The 15,450-nt window shown below is 33.3% G+C and overlaps 1 protein-coding gene and 1 long non-coding RNA gene across 2 annotated transcripts; one reads left to right on the top strand and one right to left on the bottom strand.

Annotated features, from left to right (window-relative positions):
- Positions 1–3,425: 3,425 nt before the first annotated feature.
- Positions 3,426–8,953, bottom strand: LOC108331632 (DNA-directed RNA polymerases IV and V subunit 2). The gene is made up of 7 exons (XM_017566446.2): positions 8,270–8,953; positions 7,957–8,166; positions 6,835–7,718; positions 6,403–6,703; positions 4,791–5,738; positions 4,345–4,616; positions 3,426–4,053 (listed from the first exon to the last, which is right to left on the bottom strand). Exons 1-7 carry the CDS (start codon positions 8,747–8,749, stop codon positions 3,552–3,554), a joined length of 3,597 nt encoding a protein of 1,198 aa, XP_017421935.1. The 5' UTR covers positions 8,750–8,953; the 3' UTR covers positions 3,426–3,551.
- A 1,994-nt stretch (positions 8,954–10,947) lies between these two features.
- On the top strand, positions 10,948–13,804 carry LOC128196324 (uncharacterized). Its single transcript, XR_008248524.1, has 2 exons — positions 10,948–12,118; positions 13,549–13,804. It is a non-coding gene; the product is annotated as an uncharacterized LOC128196324 (long non-coding RNA).
- Positions 13,805–15,450: the final 1,646 nt, after the last annotated feature.

Below are 15,450 nucleotides of genomic sequence, written 5' to 3'. Positions count from 1 at the left end.
CTCTCTTTGTTTTATTTTACTACATATTTTAAAACTCAATTTTCTTATGTGTAACAATTAAACATTCTTAAAAATGAATTTGAAAGTTCTTTTCCTTTTAAAAAATTATTAATTAAAAAATACATTTCTATTTTTTTTATAAAACGTTAATCCTATCTTTATATTTTGTATGGATAAAAAGATAGAAGACATGAGAATGAAAAATTAAAGAAAAGGATAGTAAAAAGTCGAGTTGTTTAAATTAAATCAAATGAGTGAAAATTTAAATATATTTATTTATTATTAATATTGTTTTATATTTTAATAATATTATTATAACTATTTATTTTATTATAATAAAAAACATAAATATATTTATCTTTAAATAACTTGGTTATTTACTATAACACTTCCTAAAAATGTTTTTATTTATCTTAAATAACTTGTAGGTATTAAATATATTTATGCTTATTTTCTTCAACTACTAAAGTAAATTTACTCTTTAGTATCTAATAAATTGATTTTTTATTTAATTCTATCATTATTTTTCTTAATTAGTGGTATATCTATTGTTAAGAAGTGAACTTTAAGGCTAACTTAACTTTACAAAGTAGGCTTGTAAGGTGAGATTTGCATCTGCTTACATATTATAAATTGACCATGTATATACTCTAAATTAAGTGGTTAGTGATTTTTAAGCTTAACTCAATCTCTCAAGACCAACTTTTTAGATTTAAAGAACTAGTTTGTAAGGTTGAGTTAGGCTTAAAGTCCACTTAATTTAGAGTATATACGTGGTTAATTTATAATATATAAGTGAGTGCAAACTCCACCTTACAAGCAAGTTTATGGGCTTGAATTAAGCTTAAAGTTCATTTCTTAACATGGTATCAGAGCTATGGTTAGAGTCTATCCTAGCGATATTTGTTGTTTGTTAGGCATGTTGTTCCACCCGCTATCGGATCACCTCGACGTGAGGGAGTATGTTGAAAGTTCCACATGAACTAGAAATAAGATCAATTTATAATATATAAATGAGTGCAAACCTCACCTTACAAGTCGGTTTTATGGGATTGAGTTAGACTTAAAATTTACTTCTTAACATCTATTAAATTTATAAGTAACTAGTCCACGTGTATTTATTGTTAGTGTTTAATATTATCTAGTCGCCTTACCATTTACTATATTTTTAATTATTTTTTTATCTCCATACAACACACATACTAATCTTAATTTCATATTTGAATCTAACTTCATCTATTAATTTGGGTGAACGTCTTCATTATCCGTTTTTATTTATTTTTCAATACCAACCTGGGTCACCTACTTAGGTTTTGCATTCTTATTTTAAAATATTCACTCACATTTCGACTTGTATATTTTAATATACCTCTACCAACTCAACTATAGTACATAAAAATAAAAATAAAAAGACTTTTATTGCTTACACTTCACCTTAATCCTTATTTGGTTATTAGGCTTAAGTTTAATGTCTTTTCCGTTTAAAAGTTCATGCTGTCTTGTTTCTTCTTTGAATTCATCCAAAGATGCAAAATTCATACCAAGTTTGAATTCAAAATCTTTATTTAATTATTTTCTTAGAGCTAACATTTTTTTCACCTCTAAAGATTGATTTCCTACCTTGATCCCCTTCAAAACCATCATTTAGGTCAAATATAAATTTACATTTTTTTAGTTATAATTTGTTATTCTCCTTTTTTAAAAAAAATAATAATAATTTATGATTAATGAGAATCATCAAATTCATTATTCTCTTATTTATTATTTCGTCTTTAAAGTCCTCATTATAAATATTTTCACAGTTTTCTAACATTATAAATATTTTCACAATGTTCTAACTTTTTATAATTTATATTCTCTTCACTTTTGGCATAGTTTTAACCAACATCTGCAACCAATAACTTAATTGTATAATGATGAAATTAGTAATCTAATATAATTTTTATTTTATTTTTAAGTGTCTCATTCACAAGTCTTCATCCTTTAGTTATCATAACCTACATTTTGAAGTCTTCTTTTAATATATCTCTTAACTTAAAATATGACCACTTATCTAGATTTAACTTATCAATATGATTATCTCGATATAATTTAAAACATACTCACAAACTAATTTACCATCTTAATAAAAACAATTTAGTCATTGTACAAGTGTAGCAAACTCTAACACTGCTAAGTCGTGTTCACCTCAAGTGCTAAAAAAATGTAACACTTTCAAACAAAAATTCACTTTGTAACCACCAATGCATTAACTAATCTCATTATCAACCACAACACCCATTCATTAAATCCTATCACCTTTATGCTAGTTATAATAAAGAGAGACAGTGCAATACAATAATAATATATCAAACATGTGTCTGACAACAATTCTCGTTTCTCCTTTGTTTTGATGCAAAATAACCACATTAAATTAAATGCAAAAAAAAAAAAACATTCTCATTAACCGAAACGAAACCATTTTATTGTGAAAAAAACACAAATTATAGTGATAGGTAAAATGTCGATCACATTGTTAAGTTCAATACCCATTGATGAATAAATGGTTTCTTCATATTTTATAACCTTCATAGTCTTTTAGACTGAAGGACAGGGGACTTTACTTTGTAGTTGTAGGTTATATGTCGATTAAGTCATTAGGTCAAATGTTGATTGATTATTAAGTTTAAAGGTATTAAGGTAATTTTCGATTTGACGTTTTAAAGATTGACATGCTAGAAGCTAAAGGGGTAGGGAATAATAAAAATAAAGACACACGAGAGACAAAAGAAAAGGGGAGAACTCTCACCGAGTACTCTCCATACCTCTTGGCTAGAACACCGATACAGGAGGAATCCAAAACTTATTTAAAGTTTTTATTTTTGTACTTTAACGTATAGAGAAACATGCATCCGTACCTATTATTGACTAGATCACATATTTTAGTCATAAATTTTATTACACGTTTACTTAAGAGGTTTAATTAAATAGTAAAAAATCATTCATCTGAACACTATACAAGCGTATCACTTCAAGTGAAACCTGAATTTTGGTTTAGTTTACAAGAAGACTAATAGAATACAAATATAGGATAAATCCAAAACTTATTTAAGGTTTTTTGGTTTTGCATTTTAACATATAAGAGAAACATACATTCTTATATATTATTGAACTAGATTGTATATTTTAATCTTAAATTTTATTGCACATTTACTCAAGAGGCTTATCTACAGATTAAAAAATCATTCATCTGAACACTACAAGCATATCACTTCAGGTGAAACCTGAATTTGGGATTTAATGTTCTCTTCGTTTCCTAGGAAAGACTTATAGAAGAGATGACGAATCAACGTTCGGGTCAGGCTCAGGATATCAAGCAATACTCCCAGTTAGTTGGTTTTCAAGAAAATATGCACAAATCAAAGTGATATATGTACATACTAAAAGAAATTAAAGCTCGGATATGATGATATAGTTCTATATCTGACTAAAGCATTCAAGAAAACATCAAGTGATATCTACACTGAACAAAGTCAAGGAAATGAACAAAAGATACATGTTAATAGTTCCGTCTAGCAAAGTTGGGTTTCAAATTTAAGATTTATGCCCATGCTAAAGAGCTCCTGGCATAACAATTTTGCTCCGTATGGAACATGGGCAACCACAATGTCATCAGCGGATTCACAGTGGCGGCAATAAGGTCCTCGTACTTTCCGGCCACCAGAGACTGGCCGCAAGATCACATTTGAAACATTTTTGCATTGGGTGCAGATGTGAATCTGAGACGAGTCACTGAGTGTAAAGAGGCGTTCATACAGGTTGGCTGAAGCACCATGAGCTATCAAGCAATCGCGCTCCATTTCACCAAACTTGATACCTCCAAATCGTTTTCTGTCAGCTACAGGCTGTCGGGTCAAAGGGTGAACAGGACCGGTGTTGCGGAATTTCACCTTGTCTTCAGACATATGATGCAGACGTTGGTAAAACGTTGGTCCCATAAAAATGAGTGATCGGACCATCTCACCAGTCCTTCCATTGTATACCCTCTCGTTTCCCCATCTTGAAAACCCAGCTCTGCCATATCCTCATAACATGGGTGTGGGCTCAGTAAAACAATGGGAATATAATATATACCAGCTTTAAGAATGAATTTAGGTAAAATACTTGATAATTTTAAAGCAAACACTAGAGCACAGACAGTAGACAATCAAATACATTACAGGCAGATAAGAGAAAGTCATACAGTAAACAGGAGCAGAAGCTGAAATGCAAGTTCATCGTCTAAACAATGGGTCACATAATATACACCATATAGTATAGTAAAAACTGCATTTAAGTAAACTAAATAGTACGATCAAATTAAACCTGTGAAGCTGGTCAGTAATGGCATCTACAGAAGGAGTGGAGAAAGGCGTAGCATGTCTCAGTTTACCACCACAAGCAATCCCCTTTCCTAAAGCAGCTTCTAGGAGTTGGCCAGGAGTTTGTCGCGAGGGAAAGGCATGCGGATTAATGACTATATCAGGAACAATGCCTTGTCTAGTGAAAGGAAAATTTTCCTGACACTCCAGAAATCCCAAAACACCCTTTTGTCCATGCATACTGGAGAACTTATCACCAAGAACTGGACTTCGAACCTGCAGAATTAGTAAATAACATATTTATCCAGTGATCAAATTAAAGTTGGCTTTCAGTTGTGTTAACATAAAACATCCACGTTCAGATGATGCACAACTTAAAGTATGCCCATTCCTATACTTGCGGACGTAAGCATCTTTGATAATGTACTTTGGTGGTCACCAGTTACGTACCTGTCTCAATGAAACCGCAGCAAAATTTTTCCCCTCGTCATTTGAAGACAGCACAACCTTTTGTACATAACCCCTTTCAGTGTGCTTTAACTTCACACTATGGTCTGCACCAGACTCAGCACACCGCCCAATAATAATATCACCACTTTGCAAATTTGCCCCAACATATGGAAAACCATCATCATCAAGGCTATCAACTCGACCAATTTTACTTTGAAGCTTTCCAAAATTTATATTGCCTTCAGGTTTGCGCTTCTTCTCTGAAGAATCCTTATTATCAATTTCAGATTTGTAACTCCTTATGTGCTCAGATCTGAACATACCACGCTGCAATGAAGCCCGATTCATCACCAAGGAATCTTCTTGATTGTATCCTAGATGTACATTGACAGCCACAATTGCGTTCTGCCCATTATAGAATTCCGCCTTTGGATGTATTTTGCTTTGACCCAGTGGATAAGTTGGTTTTCCAAGACAATCTGAAGTCATTGTTTGAAAAAGGGGCCTTTGGGGATAGTGTAACCGATGAGACAAAGTATCAACTCTAATATTCGGGTTTAAAGTAGAAAAGCCAATAGCCTGTGAGGAGTGCTTCTGAGATTGGTAGAGCACCCTCCTTGCATGGTCATGATTGGCAAATGGGACAAGTGAACAACTTAAACCCAATAAGAATGACATATCAAGTTCACAGTGAGTGTACTTGACAGATCTTTTCCCCTCTTTTCCAAATAAATACTGAACGCCCCAGGCAGTACAGCAGTCTTCCTCTTCTTCAGGTCCAATTAGCTCAACAACACCTTCTTCCAGTAAAGTAAGGAAAGAATAACGTTCTGATTTAAATCTTTTAATTTTTAGTAGATTACCTACTACTAAAAGAGGTCGTAGAATCCTTCCTGCATCAGAGTATATACGCACTTCATGTTGAGATTGATCTCTCTTGATTTCCACCTGCAATGGAAAGTAGTAATCACCAGGTTCAAAAGAAATAGAATCAACAGTATAATCACATGAATGAAAGAGAGTGAGAGAGTAGATGTTTGACAAAAAGTATGTTCCCCAATAAACTTAATGACAGGATATGCAGCAACAGTATAATCACATGAATGAAAAGTTCATAAGGCCTGATAGAAACAGCTAGCTATGGTTGCCCAAAGAGATAGACAACTGAAAACCCAACAGAGGAAGGTGTCTTCAAACAATAGCATCATTCACATAGAAAAGAGTGTCCAAACAGTTAAACCAATCATGTGACGCAGGTAAAGAATTTACCACATGTTACTCATTGACAATCACAGTTCTCACATTGACATAAACTAAGCTACAAAATTATTAGCCAATGTAGACATAAGTTTCCAAAAGCTTAAATAGTAACTATATCTTTTGTTGATACAACATCTGTGCGGTAGGTTGTCATGCATTAAGTTGTAAAACCTGTTGACCTTTACTAGATTTGATGGTTTATAGCCGAAATTATAAATGTTTAATATCGATAGCAAAAGCCTTTGCCCATAAGGCGAGATCCATAATCCATTCATGGCTCAAATTAAAAGAAAGTTCCAAAAGATATATAACATGTGACTAGTAGAGCATACAAAACACATTAAAAGTGAACCTGATGGGGCAGTTCATTTTTTCGTCTTTTACTTCGTAGCTCAGCCACAAACCAACTGGAATCAGGGCATACTCCAACCCAATCACCGTTTAGGAAGACTTTGTCTTTGTTTCCCAGATGAGTTTTAGTATCATTGACAAGTTCTTCCATCCCACAATCCAACAATGTAGGCAGTATAGATTCAGATGCATTAGATACATCAGTGCTTACTAGTCCGGTGACAGCCATATTTTTTACTAGTCCACAATTTTCACCATCTGGGGTAGAGAGAAAACAAACCTTGCCCCAGTGAGAAGGATGCCTGCAACCACAAACTTGTGCTATAATAAATTAAAGCAAGAAAAAAGAGAGGAAAAGAATAAGCCATAACTTTGTGCAACAAACAGAATAAATGAAGAAAGGAAATAATAATAACAGCTTGAAGTTACTTACGGATATCTAGCATCCCCAACTTTTCCCGTGTACTGAACTTGCTGCCTTGCTCTTCTTAGCTCAGCCATGGTTTGTAAGGGATTGGTGCGCCCAACAGTTGCAACCACACCAGAGATCCTTTCCATCCTCTTGTACGGATGTGACCATGCTCCGGTTGAAAATGCCCTTTGCAAACCATTTGTAATTATTGACGCATCAACATAATACTCAATGGGGCGTACATCTCTATCTCCATAGAGATCCCTTTGCAGTGCCTTGGACATTCTCTTCCGAACATGTGCTATATGCACTTTCAACTCACGCTCAAGAAGCTCATTGGCCAATTCAAGCCTTTTATTACGGAAATCATCCCTGTTGTCGCATTTTCTGCGACCAGTATAAGCCAGCAAGAGACCCTTCACCATATATGCAAGGAAACGTGCCTTTCTGTTTAAGCCGCTGATTCCAGGAAAGACATAAATTTCAAGGCACTCCTCAATAGACTCAGGAGGTGGAAATTGGACACCCTTTATACACTTCTCTAAATATTGAACTGCATTCCTACCACTCCGAAATGCGCCACATTTCTCATCAGCATCACAAACAGACGCAAGGAGAATATTCTGAATTCTAACATCATCATTGTCACAGCCAATGAGATCTACAACATCTTTATCAGATCCGACACCAAGTGCGAAAAATAGTACCCACACAGGAACCTCAACAGATAAAAAATACACAGTAAGAAACATGTCTCCATTCTCCCCTCCTTCATTCCTAGAATTGCCTACCAGTTTAATAACCATCCTATTTCTCTTCATCTGTGACTTGTAGGCAATCATCCAACCTGGACTGTTTATAACCCAAAGCCTCTTTAAATACAGTTGCTCCTGTGCAATAAAAGTCTGCGACGATTTTTCACAGGAAACAAATTCATATCACTAAACATACCCTAAACATTAAAGAAATGCATCGAAAACACGCAATGACGATCAAGAGAAAAATTTCCATTCAGTCAGAAAATTTGCTAAATATGATTTTAAAAGCAGTTATTGTAAAACTCAACAAAAATAAAGGCCAACAAAATCAAAACAAGAAATTAAAGTCAACCTAAAAATCATTAAAAATTAAGTACAAACCAACCTTCTCGGCACCCTTTATGAGAAAATAACCTCCATGGTCAAATTCACAATCATCCTTTTCACCTTTCATCCAACATAAATCCGACTTGACCATGACAGGCAATTTGCCAATAATGATCTCGCTCTCGTCTTCCGTCAGAATCTCCTTATCAAGGAACTCTTCCTTCCCAGTCTTGAACTTATCACTCCGAACCTTCTTCGGAACATACACCTACAATTCCACACAAACACACATCATAAATTGCTATAACAAAGGTAACAAATCTACATTACCCACACACAATAAAACAACACCAGCACTCTATTTTCCCTACCTGAACTTTAACTAAGATTTTCATTTTCGACGCGTAGGTCATCCTCTGAAGCCGCGCGTGTCGCGGAAGCATCTTCAACTCCTGGTTGTTTAACTCACCGCCCCAGACCATGGGCTTGTCGAGCTTGACCTTGCCGAACTTGATGGAGGCGTAGCGGTAGTGCTCGTTATCTCCCTTCTTGGAAGGGTCGAAGCCGGGCGTTACGACCAAGTCACCGAAGCCGTCGAAAGTTCTCTGGAGGCCGACGTTGACGTAGTGGTTGTAGGAGTTTATTTGGTGGCTGATCAGACCGTACTCCTCAAAGAACAGCATCGAGAACTTCTTGCAGTGGTACCGGAATGCGTCCTCTCCGCCGAATTCTTCAAGGATTTCGGCGTTGGTCGGGTCGAGGTCATCGTCGCCGCTGTCACCGTCGATATCCATCATCGCGGTGGCCATCCCTGCCTTTGTGCCATCCTTGCTGGAACCGATGTGACCCATTCCAATCAATGCGTTTCCTGGAACGAGAATAAAGCTAGGGTTTCTGGGTTTTCTACACTCACTCTACTCTATAGTGTGAGTGGGAGTGTGAACTCTGAACAACAGGTACAATTTGCAGGAATTGAAATGAAATGCTTGCTGCGTGATGGAGAGGGTATAAATAGAAAATCACTACTTTTTTACTCTGACTTTGTCTCAAACGAAAATTAAAATGTTTGTAGTTTGCTTGAAAGAAACCGGAAAGACGCATGTGTCCTCTGGTCTCACCTTCACACATAGTTTTTAAAAATAATATATATTAGAACCCAAAAATAAAATAAAGAGGAATGTATAATATTAAAATGAGATGTTTTTAATATCTAAAATATTGTATTTTTTAAAAATTAAATTTACTTTTAATTTATTAAAGTAGTGTTTGGATTGAGAAGATAATTAGAAGGAAATTGAATAAAGGAATTCATATATTGTTTGGGTTAAAATATTTAAAGAAATGGATAAAGGAATTTAAAGAAAAAACTTATAAATTTTTTTATATAAAATAACTGGTATGATAAATTAAAAAATATTTTAATAAATAAAATTAGATATATTTTTTATCTTATCCATAAAAATAAATATGATATAAATAGTAGAAGACATGTTAAAATAGAATTGAAATTATTATTAAAAATTACAAAAAATATTATTATTATAATTATAATAATAACAATAATTATTAATATATATATATATATATGTGTGTGTGTGTGATAAAATAAAAATTAATTATATATATATATATATATATATATATATAAGAAAAGAAAATAATTTTATATGTATGTTAAAGTTTTAATTTCAAATAAAAAATAACTATTATATTATTATTAAAAGTAATAATAATATTATTAATATTATAATTGTTAATATTATTATTAATAATAATATTATTATTATCATTATTAACAACAATATTGTTTCGGCAGGATTTAGAACTCTAATCCAAAACATTCAAAGTTGTCTGCTCCGATGTCCAGTTGTGATGTCTTCTCTCTTCTCCTTATCCGAGCCGCGGGGGAGGGTGCCTGCAAAAGACACTCCGACGCTTAAGTCAGTGACTTTGCGTAATAATCTTAGTAATCAAGATTTAGTTATCAGAACTTTCAGTTCCACCTCAAGTTACCTCTCTTCTTTTCCAGAAAAATATTTATAAATTATAAGGAGCTTACCGTTATGTCTGATTCTTAATCACCAATGAATGATAATATTAATTGTCAATAACTGACAATTATTTTCATTAACAAATATTAATACTAATAATATAATTATATTATTATTAATAATAACTATGTACAATACATAGGAAAGCAGAATTATTACATTCAAAAAAATCGATTATTCCACCCATTCATTATATATATATATATATATATATATATATATATATATATATATATATATATATATATATATATATATATATATATATATATATATATATATATATATTCTAGTGAGAATCGATTCTAATCTTTCATAGATATACTCAATTTTAATTTTCAATTTTATGAAGGATTTTTTGGTTATCTATTTTAGTTTGTATATACATTCTTTCGTATCTTTCTCGTCGTGTATATTTTCTTTGTTGATTCTCTCACCATGCTGTTTTTTTTTTTCGCCTCCGTGTGTATAGAAGATGTCCTTCAAATACGTTTTCCATTGTTGATTTGGTAGTTGTACTATGTATTAGTTTTTGAAATTTTGCATTTTTTTATTCTCTGCTGATGCATGTTATGTATCGTATGCATAAAAGTCATTATTAGAATAATTTTTTTAAATGATTTTAACGTCTAGAGGATAGTTGGCACAAGCTGAAAATCACGTTATTGAACCTCATTTTCAACCATTGTACCAGTGCCTTTTGCAGAAACGTGTATGTTGTATGTTTTGTTAATTCCTAATGCAATTAATGCATATGCAATGGGCTAAACAAGGCTGAAATGACGAGAGAAGATGGACAATGAAACCTAACTAAGCAAGAAAAGTACACAATTTAAAACCATGATTTGCATCTATGGATGACAACAACATAAACGTACCAGCCAAAAGAAATTACCTATAATAATAGTTTGAATGAGAGATTATACGGCCTTTTGCACAGCTTTGTTATAGCCAAAAATACTTGGTAAAATGTGTCTAGTGCTTAGATGCACCTAATATCTTATGCCCAACAAGCTTCAGATTAATTTGTTGAAGTACTTACTTATTTTTATTTACATAACCTTTTATACTTTTGTTTAACATGGGTAGATATAATTGATTACATGTATATTCTTTTTGTGTGTCTAGCCATTTTTGGTTGTTCATTATTTGTTGAAAACTTTTATCTCCATTAAATTAGACTTTAAACAAAATGTGTCATAAATTACATTTAATTAAAAGAACATGTATTATTTTTTTTGCGTTTTAAAATACTTTATATATTTTAGAAATTCGATGTTTAACATATACAAGCTTAGAAAAGTTGAAAAAGATAACAAACTATCATTTTTTTTATTAGTATTAATAATAAATAATAATTTTTTTTTATTATTTATGGGTGACCGATTATGTGATACGTTTACGGGTCTATTGTAAGAACCTCTTTTTTTAGTGGTGGGGACACCCACTTATTGCATTATGAGAATGCAATTATTGGCAGAGGGGGAGATCATCATCATCTTCATCCTGACACCTTATCCCACGGCCAAAAACAACCTATCACCTTCATCCTCCTTCACACCATCTTCAACATCCTAAACTCACGGCCAACATCCATCATCAATCATTATCCGTTCTCCTCCGCAGGACCTTAGGCCACCATCCTTGGCAGCCACCACTCCTCATCCTCAAAACCACCATCACCCACCTCATTGCCTTCCTCCAATCCAAAACATCTTCAAGAACCGTGAGGAGACCTGTGAGCAGCAAAAGCGTTTCCAACTTTAGCGTCTGCCGATCGGTGATGTCTCAGGTCCAGCTGTAGGACGCGGCGGTGTGGCATCGGAGGCAGCGGTAGCCGCGAACGGGGGGTAGTGTCGGTGCATGTGGTGGAGACGAACCCCTCCCTGGCCTGCCGGTGTCGGAGAAAGCAGTTGGGTTCAATGACACAGCGGCGAGGAGACTGGCAGAGAGGGGTGGCGTGGTGGCGGTTTTGTCACGGTGGTTGGTTGGGCAGCGTCTGGCTGCAGCTGACGGTGGCCGCTGAAAAAGTGGTGTGTATGCGTGACTGGGTGGAGGAACTTCGTTGGTTGCCTTGGAAGAGAGACTCTAGGTTTTGTGTTTGAATGAGAAGGTGTGAGAGTGAAGTTGTTGCAGAGAAATAACTCTAGGAAAGGAAGTCTTCAAGAGGTAAGGGGAGCTAAATCTTTTCTATGAGTTGTATGAAAAATACATGTGTTGATCTTTGTATGAACTGTATGCTGGAAATTCGTGACTGTAGATGTGATTGGGTTGAAATGATATTTGAGATTGGTATGTTGATGTATGTATTCTGTTGGAGGGATGATCAAGTGGACGGTAAGGAAAGTATACACTGTTTTGAACAAGCTGATAGAGTTTTGGGTCACTTTGAGAGGAAGTGAGGTAGTGATTTTGGGAAGTAAGGATTTTGAGTACATCTGGGCTATTGGTATATCTTAGATAAGTCATTTGTGATTTGTTAGAGTCATCAAACTGATCAAAACAGGTGCAAAATAGTTGCTGTGAACTGGTATGGGGCTGGATGACTTATGGTTCGCGCCCGGCGCCCCCAGTGGCGCCCAGGCGCGAGACTCTCGGGAAAAATCGCGCCCAGCGCCCCTCATCTCGCGCCCGGGCGCGAGTTGTTCGTAAAAAGTGGCTTCGTCTTTGTTTTTGATAGTTTTTGGGGTTCCGGGTGTCCGTTTTGGACGTTTCTTAAGTCGTTTTGGAGGTTTTGGAACCTTCCGGGACTGTTGGTGATGGTTTCAAAGCCATTTTCTTTGTCTAAGTATGAGTTACGGGAATTTGTGTTGTTTAGTGGTTCTCTTGAGACGGTTACGGTTTAGTAAGGTGTATTAGATTGATTAATGTTGTTTGCTTAACAGATTTTTATGCATGTGGAATATATATACTGTGATGTGATTTATGTGAATGGAAGAGATATGTTGGATTTACTGTGGTAATATGGTAGTTTCTGATTATTTATAATTGTAATGATCGTATTTTATTATATTGCAATTGAATTTATGTATCTGATCATGATATGAGTATTATGGGGAGATTTTGTAATGGTATAATGTGAGTTGAAGAATATGAGTATGGTATGAATCTCATGGAGAGATTCTAAAATGTTATAGTATTAGTGTATATGTTGATGTTGAGGGTCCCGTATTTGGAGGTTATCCTGATACTCTAATATTTCATCCAGTCTCAAGTAGAGAAGGATGAATTATGTGGTGAGAGGAGCAGGAGGTCCTGGTCTATGTGCCGGTTTTGGACATAGTGAGGGGACTAACCTTGTGAATGGTATGGAGTATTTTGGAAGTGTATTTGTAAGAAAAATTTGAAGTCATCACAAGTGCATAACTTCCCGTGACCGCTCATCAACGTATCATCCGGATGAGTGTCTAGTAGGAATTGTGATATGATAGTATATGAGGATGTCTGACATAAATATTATATGATGTTTATATCAAAGTAATTATGCATGTTTTATCAATGATATGTTGTATGTTAGCTCACCCTTACTTGTTTGTGCATGTATCGGAAAAACCATATTTTTGCGATGATCGTATAACGTATTTGTTATACGGGAGCAGATGAAGGATTGTCGCGGGATCATGTGCACACGAAGGAAGAGATGGAAGAACAACTTAGAGGGATTCAATGTTATAGTTATAGTTAGACCTGAACTTAAGTTATATGTTTAGACTTAAGTATGAGATTACGGAGTATTACCGTAAATGTATTATTGCTATATTTAAATTTTGAATTCTTTTAAAGGGAGAATTTTTGGGATGTTACATCTATTAACTTTCTACACTGCATTTAATACTTTCTTTGAGTTTGGATTCATTGGTATCATTGTGTTCTCTTTCTATCATGGATATGGTGGTGAATGATTTCTTTGTTCTTGATATTGTTTTCATAAATCTTTTCGTGTATGTGGATAAAAAGATGCATATATTCGAGAACCGTTTAGGTTTCATTACTTTCAAATATATTCAATGATATTTTGTTATTGATATTTTCGACGATTCACTTAGAATGATTTTAGAAGATAATTAAACATCGACCGTTCTCAAGCACATATGTTTCACTATGATGTACAAAAATAACAATATCAAAAGACAAACAAAACCATTCTCGTGATAATAAATGAGTTTTTTTATTAGTAAACCTAAACTAAAATGAAGTAATAAATAGAATATAGACAACTAACAGACTGAAAAATACATATGAGGATAAACATAAAAAATGTTAATAAATTATGTAACCGATATTATTTATTGACATTTTTATATTTTGTCCATATTCTATTAGATAAGTCGATAGTCCCATACTTAAATAACATATTAATTTGGCACTCAAAAGGGGACAGAAATAGTAGTATTAATTGTGCATGATGGTGGAATGAAAAGACTCCTTAATGCATTTATTTATTGGTAGAAGAAACAAACCTCGACAATTGAGGTGTTTTAAAATAGAAGATAAACAAAAAGTAGAAGAAAAATAGAAACAAAATAAGAAAATCGTGCCACATATAGCAATGCATGTGGGTTACCACGTTGCACGAAACCATTTTATCTTTCACTCGTACACTTCTCATTTTCAGTTTTCACGTGAATACCGAACGATTCACTAATAGCCACACCATAATACTATATATATTGGATCTATTTTGTTGGGCAAATTCAGTACTTGTCAATGCATGGAAATTCTTGTTATGGTAATATTAAATTCGATCAAATGATTATTTCCTCTTTGTGTTAAAAGGTAAATTTTTTTTTACTCGGTTTTAGAAATAAAAATATTGAATTTTAAAATTGTAAAAATAAAATTCTATTCATTAAATGGATAGAAACGACGATAAATTCCCGCGGGTCCAATTTTTCTCTCTCTTATGTGCTCTTTCCTGTGATCTTTTTTGTTTCTCTTTTCTATTTCTCTTACTATTAACTAAAGTGATGTTTTATTTACTTACAAATTTCTATTTCTCTCACTATTAACTAAAAATAATGTTTTATTTATTTATAATTGTGTCTCACAAATAATAAAACACAATATGCATTTCCAACATTTTAATAAATTTTTCATTAGTCATCCCATTTAACGATACATTGTTCATTTTACTTATTATATAATTGATATAATTTATTCATATCAATAAAAAAATATTATATCCTTAAATTAAAACAATAATAACAGTGAAAAATTTGTAGCTAGTTTTAATTTATTTCATGTTTTTATACACTTCAAATTTTAATGTTATTAAAAACAAAATTTATCTTTATTTAATTTTATAACCAATATTTTGTTATATTTAGCATAAATATTTACGTTTGTTTTATCTATGATTTATCAAAAAAATTACTGATAAAATTTACTAACAAAATTTGAAAAATTCAATTATTAAATTATTTATCAATAAATTTTAAAAATATATTATGTACAATTTTATTAACAATTTTGACCACAAGAAAACTAAAATATTTTTACTC

This window comes from Vigna angularis, chromosome 4, assembly GCF_016808095.1.
Source record: "Vigna angularis cultivar LongXiaoDou No.4 chromosome 4, ASM1680809v1, whole genome shotgun sequence".
Taxonomy (NCBI): Eukaryota; Viridiplantae; Streptophyta; class Magnoliopsida; order Fabales; family Fabaceae; genus Vigna; species Vigna angularis.
Note: the sequence above shows the minus strand (reverse complement) of the source record. Positions and strands in the feature narration are given on the sequence as shown.

Bases quoted from the DNA above. Each gene is read 5' to 3' on its own strand.
- LOC108331632 (XM_017566446.2), bottom strand. From the start codon at position 8,749: ATGGGTCACATCGGTTCCAGCAAGGATGGCACAAAGGCAGGGATGGCC. The intron at 8,167-8,269 runs GTAGGGAAAATA...GTGGAATTGTAG, and splicing joins AAATCTTAGTTAAAGTTCAG to GTGTATGTTCCGAAGAAGGT. The intron at 6,704-6,834 runs GTAAGTAACTTC...TTGTGGTTGCAG, and splicing joins GTTGGGGATGCTAGATATCC to GCATCCTTCTCACTGGGGCA.